This window comes from Perca flavescens, chromosome 2, assembly GCF_004354835.1.
Source record: "Perca flavescens isolate YP-PL-M2 chromosome 2, PFLA_1.0, whole genome shotgun sequence".
In the NCBI taxonomy this organism is placed as follows: domain Eukaryota; kingdom Metazoa; phylum Chordata; class Actinopteri; order Perciformes; family Percidae; genus Perca; species Perca flavescens.
In genome coordinates, this window is record NC_041332.1 from 26,463,280 (window position 1) to 26,480,387 (window position 17,108).

Here is a 17,108-nt window from a genome sequence, read left to right on the forward strand (position 1 = left end):
GATATTTTCCGCCGCTATCCTCGGGCTGGGCCCTTGATCAAGCATTTGTGTTATTTAATCATGACTTTATTAGCCTAATTCGGTGGGGAGAAGGCTATGCCTCTCCAACTTCTCCCGTAGCTCTGGGTATATGTCCTGCACTGACTTGAGTGTGAGGTAAACTATGCTACATCGTGTCTCCCCCATCTGCAGCACTGTTGTCGGCCAGTGCGTCAGCATGCAGACCGTGGCGAATGACAGTATTATTAGATGATCGAGACAGCAAAGTCTCCTCTATGGTTCCAGGGCTTTGATTATGTTGCTGCCTTGATCTGTTACCCACACTATTCGGCTGGAGTTTTTTTGTACGTTTCTTCATTCGGATCCATCTGCGATCCATTCCATTCTGAATAAACAAACAGCGCAGTTTACATGCTTTGTCCTTATTCATTCGGCACTATTCATTAAGATAATTCTAAACAGATATCTGTAGTTCAAACAACTCGGAACTGTAGTTGAGAACGTCAGTTGTAACGGCCCACGTATTAAAAAATTGTCTGGTTTAAATCAGGCTCTGGCTCATAATTACAGTTAATGTGTCGGGCAGGGCCGGGCTCGTACACAACGTGCACTGGCTCGGGTAAGGTCGGGCTTGATTTTTTGGGCCCGATCTAAGATCTAACTCCAATCATTCGTGTACAAGAAAGAAATTTTGCAACATGTAGATTTTTCAATCACCAGTAGCCTACTTAACTGGAATTAGGCATGCACACTTCCTGTGTCATGGAAAAGTTTCCTCTGTTGAGTTTATATTTTCTACATTCTTCTTGTGTTTAAAATATTCTATGTGATTACAGCATCTTTCAAATCAATCTAAAAAATTGATGTTTTTTTTATTTAATCCTATTCATTTATCCTATGTATTCTTAACATGCCCTGCTGGATCCTTGGGTCATGAATTGGAATGTATTGTTTGATACTACCACTAGGGGGTGCTGAAGTGAGAAATGTTCAAATTCAAAACATTTATTTAAAAAGATTTCTCCAGTAAAATCATTATTTGAACATAGTAACAATCTTACCACTAAATATACATAGAGTGTGTCCAGCTCTAACTGTATACCTAATAGCTATATATTTATAATTTTGCTTAATTTGCTGTTAGCTTTACATATTAGCGGTATGTTTGTATCTGTATCACGTAAATTTGTTCTCTGTTTTACGCAAGTATATTGAGTCACAACGCATTTGACCAAAAAAGTTTTGATAACCATAATTATTATACTGACCTCTTCAGACAGCTTCTCCAGCCTTTCATCCAGCTCCAGCCGTTCAAACGCCCTAGCCTTCAGCCTGGCCAGGCCCTCTTCGTAGGCCGCCTCTACTGCACTCGCCGCTACATTAGCTGCCACTGCTACAGCTGTGCTGGGGTTTCCATGGGGACCCGGGTCTGCGGATGTCATGGCTTTTTTCATAAAAATCTCCCCCAGGGGAAACTCCACATTGGGAATATACCGGGCTGCAGTGTTGGAGTTAGCCGGGGTCAAACTCAGGTCGTCCGCACAAGGAAGCTCACGACAAGGGAAGTGCCGCTCCTTTAAAGCTGAAGGCCGCAGGGGCTCAAAAGGGTCGTTGTTGTTGGCAGGTGCGAGGATAGCTCCCTCAGCCACTAGCGGCAGCAGAGCAGCAGCGTCACATACACTGTTGGATTTGGAGAGGACGTAGAGGGTCTCGTACGTGTGGTTGTACTCCAGGTGGGCACGTAAGGACGACAGGCTTCGGAAGCGCTTGTGCTCCCCGCAGCGAGGACAGCGGTATGGCAGGTCCAGAGAGGCCATTCCGTGCAGTAACTGCAGGAGGAGAGGGGGCACTCATGCGGCACAACGGTAGCGCCAGTATGAGGGCACAGAGGTCAAGCATGTGACAGATCCTCTCATGGTGAAAACATGGCAACAGGGTGACAACGGCAAGTCGGTAGGAGGAAGAGAGATCCCATGTCCTATGGAAGAGCCCAGCTCAGTCACATGAGCACACATAGTGGCAACATTCAATTGGTCTTTTTACTTCATCTGTCATTGTTCCCCTGCCTGAGGTCCTAGAAACAGAGCAAATAAATTACAAGTGAGTTACAGTGCTTTATACTGTGAGTTTTGGTATAACAACAGATGAGAAAGAGAATCAAATGAACAAATGGACATAATCAAGTTAAATAAATGACAGAAACTTGGTGACAAAGGCCATTCCTACAATTTCCCTTGGGATAAATAAAGTTTATTATTAAAGTTTATCTTATTCAATCTTATTTTAGTGCAACTTCAAAACAATAAACTGGGGGAATACTGTGTACTCCAGAACCAAATTTGATAAATATATCCAGCATTTTCCTGCAACAGGACCAAGTTAATCCTGCTGCTTTAACTTTTATGGACACTTACAACTTGTGATTTAAGCATTTTGTTTATCGTCTTTCATTTGAGCAGAAAAAAGTGGAAAGCATGCAGTGAACCATTAGTCAATTGTAAACAAGGGAAAAAAAGACAAATTCAAGTTAATAGCATGATATTAGCTTTCTTAGACATCTTTGCAAAATGTGATTATACGTATGATTATAGATATAATTTATATTTACCACTCCAGTAGCCTGCTGCGTCTGAACTCTCTAAGTAGGAATCTTGATCTGTAAATTTACTGGTCAAGAAACATGAAACCTGCCTTTTAACATAAGGGTTAAAAAGCAAACTCCTGCACTTGTACCCTGAAATACTCAGAAGAAGAATGGAGGGAGGATTGGGGAAAGGAAATGGCTCCATTAGTGAGAGTGCTTGTTAGCGCCAACACCATCTTCTAGTCTGAAGTCTATGAGGTCAGCTGGACAATACTCCAAGTTCTTTACAAGGGCATCTGGTAAATAAAACAAACCTCCACCAACAGTAACCAATTATAAAAAATGGTTAATGTCAATTACAACGTGTTTTATCACGTTATATTGGACAGCGGCTTTCTATTTTACTTCAAAAAATTCTACTGTTAAATGCAGTTTCTTTTGAATTATTTAGATAAGAACCATCTTAAATGGGCTGCTGTCATATAATATGTTATTATGTAAAAGCGTCATATCATGCCATGTTTCCTTGACCATTTCTAGCATTAATAGAGAAGATCTGCTGAACTCCTCCTATACCATGTTTAATGTTGCTTAGCCCAATATAGCAAATTTCTTGACCCTCAAGTATTGCTGACTATATGTTTTTTTTTTTTTTTTTTTTTATCAAATCAAAGGGTGCTGGTTTAAGAACCAAGAATATTAAAGCCTTGAACTTGGTGTACAACGCCGCCTCCACTCACATGGTCACCATATTAAGTAGAGTGGGCACAGTCTGTATTTCAACACGGACCATTTGGACTCTTACACCTGGGTAGAAACGGTGTTGTACACCAATCCGAGACTGACACTTGAACCAAAAAAAGACTCTCTCTCGCTTAACTTTCTACAGCAGCTTTTAATGAAAGAAGCAGTAGGCTGTGACATTGGCGGTGTGATCACAAATCACAGATGCAGAATAGTCTTTACAGAGGGCTTTTACATTGGAATTCCCCAGAAGTCACTGAGACGGTTATTAGAAGTCTGGTGAGGCTGGAACAGGGAGTGTACTGGCAAGCCGTGCCCACTTATTAAAGGAGGAGGATTTCATAGACCCAGTCACTACACTGCAGACAGCAGGCATTTCTCATCTGCTTGAAATTACGAAGTGAGGTATTTAACTGGGCAGGAAATGGAAGGGAAGTGAGGCTTTGGTAGCCTCATGTCACATCCTGCCAATAGAGCTCAGCTGAGACGTCCCAGAGGACTGTCTTTATTCATTTATTGTTAGTGAATAGTGGATGTGTGTGTAACATAAGACACACAGTTAGCCATGCCCTTTAGCTTTCCTCATTGCTACCAGCACCAAAGAGTAAAGTTTACATTTTCTGCATTTATTTTGAATATTTAAAAAACATTACAAAAAGCACCATTTGCAATGCAACCAGTGGTTAGAGTGGTTTTACACTGACAGATGCATCAGCAGCAGCTCTTTTGTCCCCTCCCCCCCCATAATGTCTGTTTACTTTATATTATAGGAACCCTATTCTGAGTGGTCCTTACCATCAGAGGACCCTGTAACTGCAGTGAACGGTGTTCTGTAGTAAGAAACAACAATTGTTTGATGCATGGGAACACATGAGGTAGCCTGGGAATAGTTCAAAGTAACATCTTCAAAAGGTATTCAGTTTACATTTATAAATGACAATGAGAAACAGAAAAGCCTGCCATTCGAGAAACTGGAACCCGAGAAATGTGTCATCTAACGTTTTGCTTGAAAAATAACTCAAGCAATTAATCGATTATCAAAATAGTTGCAGATTATTTTTCTGTCCATTGTTATGCTTAAGTACAGGCTTCAACAACCAATCAAGAGAGGAGGCACATCACAAACATCTGAGGCAATTACAGAATCAACAATAAAATCATCCATAAAATGAGACAAACAATATACCAAGTAAGATGTATAGAATGCAAACGATAGATTTCAAACCAATATACTCCTTTTCTGTAAAAATCAGTAGCAACCAAAAATCATCAGCCTTACCAAACCAGCTGTCCCATCTGCATCTAGTATACAGTGCTCTCTACCTTCTAACTGCCAACTGAGAAGCTGTGGGACCAGATGCCGTATACAAAGGTCCTTTAAGTAAAGGCAGGGGGCTTGGAAACAGGAAACTCTCAGTGCTTCTTTGTCACTCGTGCACTGATCAAAAGCACATCTGCCACAATAACAAGGCCACATTTTGTGTCGTGGCACTATTTTGGGATTAAAAAACATGCAGCACAGAACAGCTCTGTCATAATAATTGAGAGCAGCCACCTGGTACTATGGCAAAATATACCAGAGAGTGGCATAGTATTTAGCATTAAGACGTACAGTGTTTAAAAACATTTTTATGCTTAATATGAGCATTAAGAAAATACTGTATTAGTATTGATGCTAATTACGAGGTTTATCTTTCCTTTGAACTTGTATGCACTGTTAGGCACTTGTATATGCACTGTGTTTAGTTTGTCTCTGATTTATGTACTGTAAGTCCAGGGCTGATGGGAATACACAGTCATTAGTAAAGATCCGGATACTGTTACTACTACAGACCACATACTTGACAGACATGACTGGCCATCAAAAATATCACCCTAATTGGTTGTTTTATTTCTGTTTGAGTTCTGTTGAGTCTTGAGTAACCCTAATGTACAAACCTTTAATGGAAAGCTACTTTTTTAAAGGCTCCCAAAGCTCTCTCTGCTGAGAAACAGAAACAATGTCATTTTCATTGTCTGTCAAATGCAAGCTTCCACACAGGCAAACAAGCCATTTAAGTCAACGCATAGATAGACCTACATAAATCAGAACACAGGCTTCAATTTGACTATGGGTTTTGTTTTTTTAACAACAAGGGCATGACTAAAGGGCTCTTTATAAATTGCTGTTTTACATCAGGGCAGTAACTTGAAGTCAAGGGATGTTTAAAAATGGAGGTGGAACTTCAGAGGTTGTCAACACACACTGTCCATTTCTATTGCGCAGATAAAGGTTTCTGAACGTAACGAGTCCCAGGTGGGTATTCTCAAATGGACAGAGAGAATAAAGGTATAGAAAGATGGTGATAAAGAGCAAGAGATGTGAAGCTACAAGAATGAGAGAGACAGAGACAGTGAAAGTGTTTCACAGTGATGGGGAAGGCTATATAGATACTGCAGGAATTTTTACAAATTGTAAAGAAGTAATAGATGGCCAAGAGCACATAGCCCCTGTAAAATACGTTTGAAATTATGTGAGCTTACCAACAGGAGACGGTTTGTATTTTTCTGTTCAAGAGTAGGGCAATAATACAATTATTGTTTATTAAAGGCACCCTGTGGAGTTTTCCACAACTGGAAGCAGTGTGGAGCAGTGTTTTTATGAATGGGTGCCTGTTTTGTTAGTATCGTGTGCATATCCACAAGGATGCACATGTGCAACACATTCTCATACCTAAACATTAGAAAAGGTCGATTTCCAATCACTCCCAAAGCAACATACTGTATATGCTGTTCTATTTACTGCAGTACAGTGACCGTTTTAAACATGACGTGACGATAAAACGTGAACGCAGCAGCTGTTTTAATTATGTGACTGTTCGATTTAACGTAATGGCAAAAAAAGGTCCATAAAAGTCAGTTAATTTCAAAAAATGACCGTTGACTTTTTGTTTTACACGGGACACAGAACCACGGTCTCCTGAGTGAAAGTCCTGTGTTTGTTTGAAACCCTCCACCAGCCCAACCTCCCTCCTTACTCTGAATTTGGCACTCTTATACTTTGTCACCTTACTTCCTCGTTTTGCTCCCGCGATAATTGCTACGGCCAAGAGAGGACGCCGCCTAATAGCAAACGTAAAGATGGGTCGTTAAGAGCTGCTACCGCAATGGACCTATATGGTCGTTTTCTGGGTGAGGACGGTCCGACATGTGCATGCACGGTTTCACGCTTTTCCACTGATCCTCAGTTGGTCACAGTAACATGTTATGAAGTGTGGAAGCGTGGAAGGAAGAAGAAAACGTTTAGCAAGCAAACATGAATGTAAAGAATGAAGGTTTAAAATTCATCAAAATATCCTTTCTGCAAATGTGTTATCAGGGATGAAAATGCTTCCCACAGGTTTATTAGGCCTCAAGGAGACATTTCGGTGAGTAAAAACTTTTTTAACATGAAATATTCCAGGGTACCTTAACTTTCAGTGGAATCGTATTGGGATGATCATATTATGCTAACATTTTATAAAATCCTGCCAGCAAATTGTCATTTGAAAGTAGCAAAATGAGGTCAATTCGTTTCATCATTTTTTTTTATATGTGATTGTTTTTGTTTTCCATATTTTTATATATACTTTTAAACTGGAGATGAGAAAGACACTGATCACCAATTGCTACTGACAGCTAGGCCAGCAGTTTGCATGGCAGTTCCAACGTCAATGGTGTGTGCTTGAGTGAATGAAAGGCACACTGTAAAGCACTGTAGTATAAAAAGCACTGTATAAATGCAGTCCATTTTCCATTTGATTACAGCCATCGCTCAGCCCTAATCAAGAACGAATAAGCACTCAGTCATAGTTTGGAGACATAAATATGCTGCTTTCATATACTTAATAGTATGGTGTAAGTGTACTTAATATGATTTTTGTGTTTAGGACCTGCCTCAGCCTTCAGTATCAGAGTGTTGAGACACAGCTGGAAACGTTAACATTGAGGCAGGTATTAACTCTCTAGCGGAATAAGATGCTTTTTTATCAGAAATTATTACAGATATACATTTATACATTTATACACATCCTCACCCTCTCCCTTATTACTGCATCTTTTAATTTTAAGCACTACAGCTATGTGGTCACTGGCTAACAGTTTGTGTGCACAGTAGGCCTGCACGATTCGGGGAAAAATATGAATCAAGATTTTTTAGCTTAGAATTGATATCACGATTCTCTGCCACGATTTTTTTCTCACGAAGTGTAATGTTTATTGCACACATGAACCATGACAAAACAAAACAAATGGGCAGTACCAAACAGATTTTTTCTTTGGCACCTATAGCACATTGTGCATCACCACAAGCCTGTAAACATAGAGGCTTCAATGAATAAAGAAAATAAAGTATATACTGGCCATTTAAGTACAGTAGGCTACCAAAAATAGTGACATATAACACATTGAACTAAATATGCCCCTGATACAGGCTCTATCTGAACTCCTTGAACATGTATTTACATAATTAAAACAAATCGAAGTCAACCCAAAAGCACAGCAGCATTTTATCTGCTTAAGAGTAGAAAAGTTTCAACCCTCAAGCTTCGCAGATCCATGCTAACAGATGTGTTAATATTTTAACCCAACACTCACTGCAAGCACGACCATCTCAGTGGCTGATCCCTCTCTGACTCAGTCTACCCAAGGTCATTCTCTTTTTAAGTCTCTTTCTACTTTTGCAGAATTCTTTAAAGTTTTTTTCTGACACCACCCATGGTAAAAAAAAAAAAAAAAAAAAAAAAAAGTACCGACTTGAATACCGTACTGTATTTAACAATTTGGCATTTTGTTATGCTTTCTTGATTTATTAGATCTAAGCAGGTTTTTCGAACTCTGTAAGCAAATTAACTTGGGTGTCAATGCTCTGCACAGCTGTTAGCTCTATAAACAAGTTAGAAAATGAATATATAGGTCAAACAATCATGACATTTCAGTTTAAATGCTTCTCTTTGGCTTGTGTTGTTTGTTTCTCAAATTTTTATTTTCTTTGTAAATACATTTGGTTTTGGTTTTCATAGACCACTGTGAAAAGGAGATGATTACTGGAAATGTTCCAGATTATTTTTGCATTACTTAAACTATGGTTCTCAGCAGGAAACCGATGGAATGCCTTCTCCAGGTAGGGAATGAGTCCTTACCCCAAGTGAAGGAGTTCAAGTACCTTGGGGTTTTGTTCGCGAGTGAGGGGACAATGGAGCGGGAGATTGGTCGGAGAATCGGCGCAGCGGGTGCGGTATTGCATTCAATCTATCGCACCGTTGTGACGAAAAGAGAGCTGAGCCAGAAGGCAAAGCTCTCGATCTACCGGTCAGTTTTCGTTCCTACCCTCACCTATGGTCATGAAGGCTGGGTCATGACCGAAAGAACGAGATCCAGGGTACAAGCGGCCGAAATGGGTTTCCTCAGGAGGGTGGCTGGCGTCTCCCTTAGAGATAGGGTGAGAAGCTCAGTCATCCGTGAGGAGCTCGGAGTAGAGCCGCTGCTCCTTTGGCGTCGAAAGGAGCCAGTTGAGGTGGTTCGGGCATCTGGTAAGGATGCCCCTGGGGCCCCCTAGGGAGGTGTTCCAGGCACGTCCAGCTGGGAGGAGGCCTCGGGAAGACCCAGGACTAGGTGGAGGGATTATATCTCCAACCTGGCCTGGGAACGCCCTCGGGATCCCCAGTCGGAGCTGGTTAATGTTGCTCGGGAAAGGGAAGTTTGGGGTCCCCTGCTGGAGCTGCTCCCCCCGCGACCCGACACCGGATAAGCGGACGAAGATGGATGGATGGATACTTAAACTAGACCAACACTGTCACCAATATAAGAGGCCTGAGGAACTAATGATATGACTCTTACTAAATGGAAGCATCGTGTTAGTTCAGGCACAGCACCATAGTCACGCCTGAATTAGGGTCCCCAGCTTCCTCCTTAAGTGCTATATTTTTGCTATTGTTGACTTAACTAAGATGTAATGTCCATTTCAGTGTTTATTAGGGGGAATCTGTTCTCCCAGGAGAATTCTTGTAGCTGCTCGGATTCTTTGAGAGCTCCTTCAAAGAGCAGAGCCTTTTGTGCTAAATCTAACTGTATACCCAGTTTCTATAAATTAGCAATTCCTTGATGTGGGTGTCTGACTAAACTGTGCTTACATTTGAAAAACAAGGCTTTAAAGCGTTTTAGTGTGTAACTTTTTGATGTCAATGAACGTCTGTTTCATTCACAGTCACGAAAGGCTTGTGTCATGTGGACGCGCTGACAGTTTTGTTGTCATTACTTAGAATTCCTCATGGGGGCAGCAGAAACTACGCACTGTAGCTTTAACAACACCATGATAAGCTGGCATTACCAGAGGCATAGATGGACAATATCCTTTGTCCATCTTTGACTTTCTATGCAGTAGACTTGCAAAAGCATTTTTAAAATCGGTGCTACATGACCAGAGAGAAGAAGCTGTGATATTCCCTTTCGCTCAAAAGCCTACAGCTACCAGAATCCACTGCATCGGACAAATAAACGCTTCCACTGGTTGGTGACATACTGCGGCACGTTAAGCTCCTCTGTATTGACAGAGAATGGCGACATGCTGCTAACAAAAGATTTGAACAGTTAAAAAGTACACTAAAATATGTTTCTGAAATCATTTTAGGCTTGAAATAGGCAATGCAGTAACAGAATCTTGGTTTATATTTGATCAGCGCTGCCTAGTTTTACAGTTTAATCTGAGTTCGGTCTGAGTTTGAGGAAGAGAGCGAGGGGCAGCTCTCTCTCTCTTTCGATCAAACCCTAAGTGACAAGTTTTGCATCAAGCATATCACTTGATGGTTCTTCTGCTTGCCTCTAAGTAGGGAGATCTGGGCACTGGTACGATGGAAGAAAGTTTAACATTTAATTTACACATACTACCAACATTATGATGATACCAAGTTGGTTGAATATCTATATTGAATAAAGTATCCCTTTAATTCAAACTCCTTACATTATCTGTGTGAAGACATTGCAATTGAATTCTTAAACTCTGCACCATGTGCATAAAACACCAGCTGGCCCTCAAGCTACACTAATGACGCGACTGTTAAATGTTCAGCTCCAAAGGATGAACACCAACTATTAAACTTGGTCTGAATTCATTCATAAATAATAAAAGTCGCCAGTTAAAAGCAAATGTCACTCAGCTTCTGAGGCCAGGAGCTCCATGTCACAGTCAGCTGAGATTAATTCCTGTGTGCCTGTGCTCCATGATCAAGATTTGTTTTGCTTGGAGGTGTGGGGGGAACAGAGTGAGTCAAAGTGTATCATAGCAGCCATGTCACTCCTCTTCACCTAGAGATGCTGCGGCGCTGAACTCAAGCTAGCAGTTAGCAGTAAGTTACTGTACATACTGGAGGTGCCGTGACTGTATGAGCAAGGTATGAGAGGTGTGACACGAGCATCAGCCTACGCCTCAACAATGGAGCGGTTTGTCATGTGTATAATGTGCTCCTCCCACTCCCACATATTATATTCACAGCCAATGCAACGATGATACTAAAGATCCAAGTACATAAAGCAAAATAGTTCACATTGCTGAACCCTCTGCATTATCATACAGTATGATAGCATCAGTGTAAAATGCGCGCTAAAGACTGCAAGCTTTGTGACCGCAGCCAACATGGACGAGAACCCTTTGACGTGTTCCCCCGGACAGGCTGCATTACAATATATAGACTCCTTTAGAAGCTGAATGAGAGGTTTAGTGAAAGACCCTAATGCCTTTTAGGCTCCTACACGTGCACGTCAAAGTGTGTTAGTCCTGAGAAAAGCCATGGGACTCCCATGACAGGACAATCTCACGACCTGTGGCTCCTCACCTGACAGCAAAGGGCAAACCTAATCACTTATGTGGAAAAGAACTCGGCACACATTGGTTTTCCATTTGAAGAAGACCAGACAAAAACATTTCATCTCATGTGACAGTGTTACCATGACAACCCCTTTTTTTGCAACACCTTGAAGACAGGCAAATATAACATACTTAACATCTATACATAATCAAAATCAATGAACACAAAATAACTAATTAAAATAATTTCATATCTACCATTTAACCATCTAAAGAATTAACCAGTGGATTCAGCTTTGTGGTCATTTACAAAGCTTTGACCTGACTAACAGCTCTGCTAAGAACCTAACCTTGTTTCGAAGACTTGAGATAGGTCTGGCTACACCTCTTATCTATTCTGGAATATGGGGAAAAAAACACTCTGGCTTGTTTGTATTGCAAAATAGATAGAGGAGATAGCGGAAGTGAAGGGACATCCGGCACATCTCATGTCAGCAATGTACACCGTTGAGCCAGACTAGTTCAAGACTGAAGCGCTCCTTTAGGGCAGCTTTGTCTTGGCTGTAGTTGGAGATAAAGCCATCTCATTAGCTTGTAAACATAGTGCAGCATTTAGCTGCTAAGGAACCAGATATTTTACTCAGGAGTTAGTGGAGACCAAAACCAGAGCTAAAAGAGAGCAAAGTGGACTTACATCCATCAGGTTGACACAAATAGGACTCCACATGAATGATAATGTTGCTATGTTACTACTGGATGTGTAAATAAACAACTATTATTTAACAAGTTCCCCATATCAACTTAAAACGTGAGGATATGTCACGTCAAAGTGGTCAAATAAAATCAGTTATTGAAGGTTTAAAGTAACAGCCTGTCCCTCTATTCAAAGTGTAAAACGGATCTTACGATAACATACTGTAATTGTCTAAACGCACAGTATAATGCACCCCCTACTTTTTCCAGAAAAAAAGAAAACTTTGTAACTGTTGATGAAAGTTATTAATTACGTAAAAACGTATAGTAGCTATCTGTCATTTGGCCAACACTTACGCAAGAGACAAGCAGTATTAACATTCAGTTGCCACATGTGAGACTGAAGACAAACACAAAGCTAAAGCTCTCACTGCAGTGACACTGAATGGGAGCTCGGCTCTGGATGAGGCAGGGATAGTGAATGACATGGACTGACTTTCACAAATGTGAGCTGATAGACAGACTGATTCCCCGGCTCACCGCTGTCTACTATTGATCCAAACTGCTGTTCACATAAAACAATTATCCTCCAGTATACATACATCAACAATGCACGCCAGGAGGATGTTGTTAAACACATTAACGGCGCAGGTTCCTTCTGAAATCACTATGTATGTCGGCAGGCATGAACACGTACAGTATGGGTCCATGTATAAAGCATGGGGGTAGCTTTGTTAATATTCTGCTTGCTTATTTCCACAGACAAGGAAGAGAGATTAGATGAATACCGGCTTGTTAATGGAAGGAATATAAAAAAAACTAATTGATTTTACAGTTTCCACAACAGGTAATAAGTGCCATTAATAAGTCATACCAACTGTTTACCTTGCATTTAGTGGCTTTACTCTAAGCTACTCCTGCCTATGCAGGTAGCCCTCTCATATATACTTAAACATTTATTACCATCAGCAAGAGCAAGGAGTACTACAATCAGTCAGAGCTGGATAAGATACTCAGTATCTCTTATCTTCTTTAAAACACAAGCAAGCTTCTTATGTACATACGTTAAGCTCCCTGTGCTGGCCTAAACAAGACTGGGGACATAGCTTCTGTGAAGGACGTGTGTGGGAAATGATGCAGGAAATGGCCTCTGTGATTTGTGGCTGCATTTCAACAGTCTCTTAGGTCCTCTTATACTCATTAATCCTGAGCCTGTGTTGGCATGATATTCAAGTTGCTGCTAGAGGAGTGAGAGAATCAGTGCTGATTACATATTTCCTTTTTCAACCTCACTTACTTATGGCACACTGTCTGAGGAAATAATTCAAATGAAAGAGCATTTCCTAAAATACAAAAAACACGTCAATCATAAGGAATATGGCGTTATTCAATGGTTTTAAAACAATAAAGAACTGAAGAGTCAATAAACATTGCATTAGTGCAATTTACACATTAGTGTCAGTATTTTTCCACAACCTGTCTTTGGATGTTACAAGCTGTCAGAAAAGTTTAAATGCCCCAAGGCCAGAATCATGAGCCTGATCCTTGATTTCCTTGAAGTGATGGTTGGATGAACACCATTTTACACAACAATAACAGAGCAGCCCAATGATGCCTGAGCCAGCTGTGCATGCATGGGCACAAACACAGTCTTGTTATAATAGAAGTGAATACTGCGACGTAGTGAGTCGTAAATTAATGATTAGCTAAAGGGAGAAACTGTCTGATCACAAGAGAATGGACACTTACGGCATGACACAAGATAACAATAAAATAACAAGTTTCAAATTAGGCACAAAACTGAAAATGAGTCCGGACTTATTGGGGAAGAGAATGCTTTTGTTTTGAAGGATAAGGCTGTTTATATTCTGTATTTTTCTCTAGAGCTGAAACGATAAATTCATTGACAGAAAGACTAATTTTTGGAGGAAAACCCAAACATTCTCTGGTTCTATAATGTGAGTATTTGGTCATTTTCTCAGTTTATTTATATCTAAATATCTTTGTATTTCTGACTGTTGGTCAGACAAAACAAGACATTCAAAGACATCAATTTTGGCTCTTGGAAAATGTTATTGACTGCGTAACCAAAGTCTGATTTTGTTTATTTCTTTGTGCTATTTTAGGAAAATACTGAGCCTTTTTTGAATGAAACCTTTGTCAGCACGCTCGAATGAGCTTGGAGAGGTTAAGGGAGTCCGAAAGTTTTGAGAGACACACATGTGCAGTGTTCGTTTTGGTAGTTTCATGGAATTTGTAGGAAATTCTCCTTTAAAAAGCCTAGGTGGTAAGTGTCTAGCATTAGGACCTGCACTGAAATACCTGTGGGATATGTGAATTTTAGTGTGAGTGTTGCTATAGCTTGTACGCATGAACTGACCGACATCATTTGTTTGTTTGTTTATTTAGGATCCTCATTAGCTCCTGCATTGCAGGTGCTATTCTTCCTGAGGTCCTTACAACTCACTTGAAAATGTGGCAATGCAATGACAGGTAGATCTGCATCCCTGTCTGACCTGTGAACCTCACATCCAGATAGGTAAATGTCAGTCAGCCAGTCAGCCAGATAGATAGATAGATAAAACTTTCCTTACTGTCCTAAAACGGCACAAATATAAAACTGTAAACACATATTCAAGCGTTTTCCAACGGAGGATTTCTATTCCCTGTGGTAAGCTACTGAATATGGGATTCACTGTCACATTTCTGAGAGTCATGCACACATGCACACTGAATGAAAACACATATACGCAAAGTAATATAACCCCCCCCACACACACACACACACACACACACACACACACACACAGACACACACACACACCAATGGGAATATTCAATGCTAAGAACTGCACAGTAAAATATTCTGCAACCTGCCTCACGTGAGAAACCCTCTGCAGTGATATTTACATGATGGCTAAAAACTGCAGGTTTGCTATCACAAAATCGCTCTTGGACTAGTGAATGAAGAAGCCATGGGGTCACATGCACGTAGCATGTGTGTGCATGTTTAGCTACTGCTGCAGTGCAGATACAGAACACAGCTTAGTTCATGACAGTTCAATCTAATCTTACTTTACACAAAATCCCATCAAACATGTTGATTTCCTGCTTTTACTCTTAGAGTTATTCCTCCTCTTTTCAGCATGACTGCTCCAACTTTTGTCACATCTGATTTCTACAAAACACAGCAGCAAATAGGCCACGGCCCACTGACTCTGAGTCAGGTTTCTTATACATTGTAATCCCAAACTGTCACTTCAGCAGTGTGTGCTGCTCAGGAGAGTTTGAGGCGTCCCATGGGAATATTTTTATTGGAGTGTGAATATTACAGTCATGATTTCATTGGACTCTTTCCTCTTGAATCCAAATGTGCTCAGATGAATATTAAAAACCTGAAATGTGCATGAAACCTCCAGTCTGTGAACGTGACTGCAAGAATATAATATATTACATGTATTTTATGCTAAACGGGTTGCACTATTATAAGCAGACACATTTAGCGTTAACTTATAATAGAGCTCATTCTAATAAATATAGCAATAGCAGGTACAATCCCCCACACATCCAGGCCGGTCAAAGTCTCCTGTCGGTCAGGCTCTCGGTTGATAACCGCTTAACGATGTGACAGTAAACATTGCCACATTTAACGCAAAAAACAAAAAACAAAACACATGGATCCTCATATCTGCACTGCACATGGATCAATCACAAGCAGCGTATAATGTGGGTGTGGACGAGCGGCATCACCAAATGTCATCGTGTAGCCTAAGCAACGCACGCCACCGTAATGACTTTAAAATGCACTAACAGGCCTGAAGTCAGGTTAATGCACAGCAATGCTGATGGCAGCAGCTGTGCCCTCTCGGAGGAAAGGGCGACAGCCTGGCATGTACCCGATTTCCTCCTGTTTTCACAGCAGCACTGGCTCATCGCTGGACTGGACTCGTACGTTGCATAGCCTACTCTCCCTGCACAGGAGCAGCGGCGTCAATGAGGCGATAATTGAAAACATATACACACACACGAACACACGCCGACACAATTGTGATTAGAGGAGGGGGGTTAAAAAAATTGAAAGAAATGTCCGTCTTACTTACCTCGCAATCTTCTCCCCATTTTTTTTCCGCTTCAACCAAGGAACCGTTCCAGCCTTCGCTGACGTCACACAGCCTCTCTCTGCAGCAGAGAGCAGCAGGCCTGCAGAGGACGACCAGGGAGGAGAGGAAGGGAGGAGAGAGAGAGAGAGAGAGAGAGAGAGAGAGAGAGAGAGAGAGAGAGAATGCTTGAACAGATGCAAAAACACGAATCATAAAAAGAAAACATCACTCCCATCTTCTTAAGCTCAGAATTGCAAGCTGTTGAAACTGTCTGGTCCTGCCAGCTGCTGCTTTGCTTTGTAAATCAATAGGCATCAAGTACATTCATCATCTCTCTTATTAAAAGGCAGGAAAAGGCGTATTCAATATATGTTCTACACAAATAGCCTGCATTTTTGCTTATCTTTGACATGTTAAACCCCATTATTGAATCTGAATAACCATATCGTTTATAAATATCGAGTATTTAAGGAATAGGCTACATATAAAACTGTAAACATCAGAGCCTAACTTTTTATTTTTTTGCCCTTTTACTACTTTTATTTTATTTGTGTGTGTGTGTGTGCCAGTATATGGATGTGTGTTTGTGTGTACATGTGTATGTAATTGTATGTATATGTGTGTGTGTGTGTGTGTGTGTGTGTGTGTGTGTGTGTGTGTGTGTGTGTGTGTGTGTGTGTGTGTGTGTGTGTTTGTGTGTGTGTATTTATGTATGTATTACTGTTTATGTATGCACTGTGTTTTCTGTTTTGGTGAAGGATAAAAGGTTTTAAAACTGTCAAGATGTTTAAAATATGAGCTAGGCTAACGATATGTATTGCCACAATAAATAATTAAGAAAAAGTAAAGGGGAGGGGGAATTGTGAAACACCCTCCATGTGTCATAGCTTTTCCTGTTTAGCATCCTGTCACTCATCCAAACAATATGTTTCTCACCTTGATACAAAGGGAACATGAGGAGTCATGCAATCTATGGACCCCCAGCTGTTTTTGTTCCTGGTGGTCACGTAAAGTTTAAACAAATGAATGAAGACTTTAAAACAAGACTATAAAACTGTAACCGCTGTGGCCACAAGTGATTATCATGCAGCGATTATAAAGGATGAAACATAGGGCGTCTTCAAGTCAGCAAATTTAACCATTAATGTCCCTTTACTATCTATCTAAC

At 40.7% G+C, this 17,108-nt stretch overlaps 1 protein-coding gene across 1 annotated transcript in view; it reads right to left on the minus strand.

Moving 5' to 3' along the window:
• Positions 1 to 16,043, minus strand: part of fbxo41 (F-box protein 41) — a 53,027-nt gene extending 36,984 nt beyond the window's left edge. Inside the window, exons 1-2 of the mRNA XM_028566727.1 lie at positions 15,941 to 16,043; positions 1,269 to 2,074 (exon numbers count right to left, since the gene is read on the minus strand). Of these exons, the coding sequence (XP_028422528.1) occupies positions 1,269 to 1,817 (549 nt within the window). The 5' untranslated portion in view covers positions 1,818 to 2,074; positions 15,941 to 16,043. The remainder of the gene's footprint in view (positions 1 to 1,268; positions 2,075 to 15,940) is intronic.
• Positions 16,044 to 17,108: the final 1,065 nt, after the last annotated feature.